At 31.6% G+C, this 4,252-nt stretch overlaps 1 protein-coding gene across 1 annotated transcript; it reads left to right on the top strand.

Moving 5' to 3' along the window:
- The first annotated feature begins 332 nt into the window (after positions 1-332).
- LOC133297019 (citrate-binding protein-like) lies at positions 333-2,793 on the top strand. The gene is made up of 2 exons (XM_061496065.1): positions 333-602; positions 2,410-2,793. The coding sequence occupies exons 1-2, from the start codon at positions 333-335 to the stop codon at positions 2,791-2,793; spliced, it is 654 nt and encodes a 217-aa protein (XP_061352049.1).
- Positions 2,794-4,252: the final 1,459 nt, after the last annotated feature.

The following is a 4,252-nucleotide window of genomic DNA, read 5'->3' on the forward strand; positions in this document are numbered from 1 at the left end:
TGAGGCATTTATCCCATATTCGCCGGGCACAAACTACATTCATGTAACTCCAAAGGAGACACTAAAATATGAAGGGTCGATTACACACCTTAACAATTTAATTTATGGATTATGCAAGACATGTATGAAGTTATTTCATTGCACATTTTTTTTTCTAAACAATTTATTCATTTAAAGGTGTTAGTTGGCTCTACCAATAGATTTTGGAACTCTTTAAAAACAATTTTAAAAATAAAAAATAAGATTCTTTTTGTTTGACTATATATATCTGTCACAACTTCTATAAGCACCCACCGTTCTATAGACCGAATCAATTAGTAGAGCAAAGAAAAATGAAGAGCTTTTACATGTATTTGATCCTATCTTTATTCCTTGTATTTTCTCTGAAAAACTTTAGGCTTGTATGTGGCCAAGATCCTACATATGGATTCAGCCCTGTCCCATTGACACGAGCAAATTTTGAGCTGCAGAAGCCATATGACATACCACTAAACCAAAGGTACAGCTATATTAATGGCGTTCATCGATTATGGGTCTATGCTGATGATAAGCCTCATGATCCTAGCAGCCACACTCAGCCTCGCACAGAAATTCGCATTACGGTATTCTTTACCTCGAATATATCCTTCTCTTTCTCTCCACTAGAATGATTTGAAAAATCTCAGTTATTTGTCGAGAGATTAACCGTTATAATTCATTGACAAAACTCAATAAAACAAATAAAAGGCAATCCCCATTTTATTTTATTTTATATTGACAAAACTCAATATAAATGAGATTTTTTATATTGTGTGATTACGTCGAAAAATACATGAGAAGATTCCTTTCCTCTTTTGATTCACTAATAATAATAATAATAATTATTATTATTATTATTATTTTGGTGGAGACTAATTATTGTTTTTATATGTTTCTCAACGGAATTATTGGCAACTCAATTAATTCGATTCGAGTGTAATCAAACCCATATAAGTTTCTACTCTTCCAAAATAATTTTTTCCTTATGATTTATTTTATGGGTTCGCTTTTTCTGCAGTTACTGCAGATAAGTTATCTACAGTAAGCTCAATATGACGTCATTTTTGGGCGAAAATCATGGTGTTTATGTAATTTTAATTTATTTCAGGGTTATAATGATCTTTATATTTATAATTTTTTAAGATTTTAATACCAAAACGACGTCGTTTTGGGAATAAATGCAGATAATTTATCTGCAGTAACTGCAGAAATTTTTTCCCCTTATTTTATAGTGCGAAAATATCTATTTAACTGTTTGGTGTTTTCTGTTATTGTATAAATTTTATTTTAAAATGTAAAAAGTTATTGTGTTTGTCTTGCTGGGTGTTGCCATGGTAATTTATTTCAGGTTTATAATGGTCTTTATATTTAAAAAATTTTATGATTTCAATACCAAAACGACATCGTTTTGAGAATAAATGCAGATAATTTATCTGCAGAAACATTTTTTCATTATTTTATAGTGCGAAAACATCTATTTAATTGTTTGGTGTTTTCTGTTATTGTATAAATTTTATTTTAAAATGTAAAAAGTTATTGCGTTTGTCTTGCTGGGTGTTGCCATGGTATTTTAGAGAAACAGATTGTTTGCATTTTGTTAAAAATTGCAAAAATCTTAATCGTAATTTTTTTTTTATTGTAAGATTGAATTTAATAGGAAATATAATTCAACAATTACCAATGGTCAAGTTTAGAACTGCAAACCCCTCCCCCCATCCTCTCTTTCTCTATATATACAGAGAGATATGGTCCTTTAACACTAGTGTCAACTTTGAAATTTGACATCTCATCTGAGAGTCATTAGATAAAAAAAGATCAACGGCTCTGATTTGTAAGCATGTGACACCATTAATCTTTTTTTATCTAACGACTCTCAGATTCGGTGTCAAATTTCAAATTTGACACCAATGTCAAAGGATCCTGCCTCATATATATATATATATATATATATATATATATATATATATATATATATATATATATATATTTTTAATATTTTTATAGTGTATAGAGTTATATATATTTACTTCTAAAACGATATTATTTTGAGTTGAAAAATTAAAAAATTATAATAATATAAAAAGAATATTATAACTTTATAATAAATTATAATTTTTTACACCTTATTTTTTATCCAAAAAAAGACGTAGTTTTTGTTAATCATTAATTATTATTAATCATTTAAGAAAATTGCTTGAAGTTTTCTAAGTGCAAGCAACCAGTGAACATTTGACAACTAATCAAGATACAGGGTACCATTAAATAATTTAAGTACCTAGACAATCTTTGTACTTGTCACTCTTCTGCTTTGGATACCTAAGTAACTCACGTAGTTATTGCATATTATAATGCTTGTGCTTTAATCAGAAGCAATTATAACCTTTTATGCAGGGACTGGACTACGATTCTGGGGTTTGGCAATTTGAAGGTCATGGTTTTGTGCCAAATGGAACATCTGGTGCTACAGTAGCTCAGATCCATGGTGCGGCACATGGTGCTACCACACTGATACTAAGAATATACAACGGAGATATGAGGTATTACAGTGGAGATTTGGTGGCTCAGAACCTTTATGATAAGTGGTTCAGACTTAATATCATCCATGATGTGGATGGAGGAATGGTGACTGTGTTCATTGATGGAGAGCAAAAGTTTCAGACAAAGGATCGAGGGCCAGGAGACTTGTACTTCAAGTGTGGGGTTTATGCTGCAGGTTCCAATATAAGCTACTACATGGAATCAAGATGGAGAGACATCAAAATATATAGAAAATGATAACTCTTAGTACTTTAGAGCCTGTATCAATAATTCCTATGAACTATAGATACTTGGTAGTGTTTGGTTCGGGAGAATTTTTTTTTTACTAGCGAGATGTAATTGATAGGAAAATGGTTGGAAAGTGAGTTTGATAGGAAAATGTAAAAAAAGTTGTTTGGTTGACCCAAATATTACCAGGGAAATTTATTTAAATATGCAAAATCTATGTTCGGGAGAAACTTTGCACCTGTTTTTTCACTTCCCCGGTCATCTCACAATACCACATCTCACAAGTGGTATTCTGTAACAGTGAATTTCATCCAAAAATCAACACAAAAGTCATTTTCCCATCTATCCTATTTGTCTGGTATTTCTTGAAAAAACCTGAACCAAACGTGGTATTTTCCAATATCCACCTACACTTTCCCATCAATCCTAAAATAAACCTTCAACCAAATACTACCTAATAAAAGTTTCTTATAGTCCTACTAATTACTTGAATTGCAACGGGAATAGTACTCTGGTTTGGGAAGGTCAAGTGTGTATAGAGTAACTCTATTTCTAAGAGAAAGTAAGTATAAAGAAAACCATTTAGGAAATGTTCTTTCTTGACTTAATGGAAAAATTGTTAGTTAGCTAGCATTCATTTTAAGCTTTATTGGACTAATACTAGCATTGAGAAATTCTTAAGTAGGTAAATTCAACAGTTTTACTGTTATACATGTTCAGTGTTAATTTCAAATGCCTAAAGTATGCCTACCTAGATGATGGAGATCACAACACCAAGTACTACCACTCAAAAACAAATTTTCGCTGTAGGAAAAATCATATTTTGGAGCTCAAATACTCTTTGGGGCATTGGGTAAGGGATTATAAAACCCTGTAGATTATTGTGAGACAATTCAATGAGGCCTTGTTTCAGGAGGAGAAAAGAAATTATATTTCGCATAATACCTCCACCAGTTGGCCTCCTCTCTCGGAGGAAGAGATACAACAATTGCAGAAACCAATAAAAAAGTTAGAAATTAAAAGAGCTTTATTTGTTATGAATGGTAACAAAGCTCCAAGAATGCTTGGGTACCCTGTTTCTTTCAGAAGAATTGGGGCATTATTGGGAGTTATGTATCCAAGGATATAACGCATGATTTTCAGTTCCCGTACCTGATTAAGAAACTAAATATAACAATGCTAGTTTTTATCCCCATTGTTCAGAAGCCAAAATATATTTGCCAATTCAGGCCAATCTCCTTGTGTAATACAATTTATATAGGCCAGAGCAAAATTCTGTTCAATAAATTAAAACCCGTCATGAACAAAATGATTTACCCATACCAGGTTAGTTTTTTTTCCCGTAAGGTAGATTCAGGACAACATTTAGTTGCTCAAGAAATCATTCACTCCATGCATAGGACGAGAGGAGGAAAATGCTTCATGGCAATAAAGATAGATTTAGAAAATGCCTACAGCAGGCTAAATT

Source organism: Gastrolobium bilobum, unplaced genomic scaffold (genome assembly GCF_033153095.1).
Source record: "Gastrolobium bilobum isolate Gb01-03AN ecotype WA unplaced genomic scaffold, APGP_CSIRO_Gbil_v1 utg7324, whole genome shotgun sequence".
Lineage (NCBI taxonomy): Eukaryota > Viridiplantae > Streptophyta > Magnoliopsida > Fabales > Fabaceae > Gastrolobium > Gastrolobium bilobum.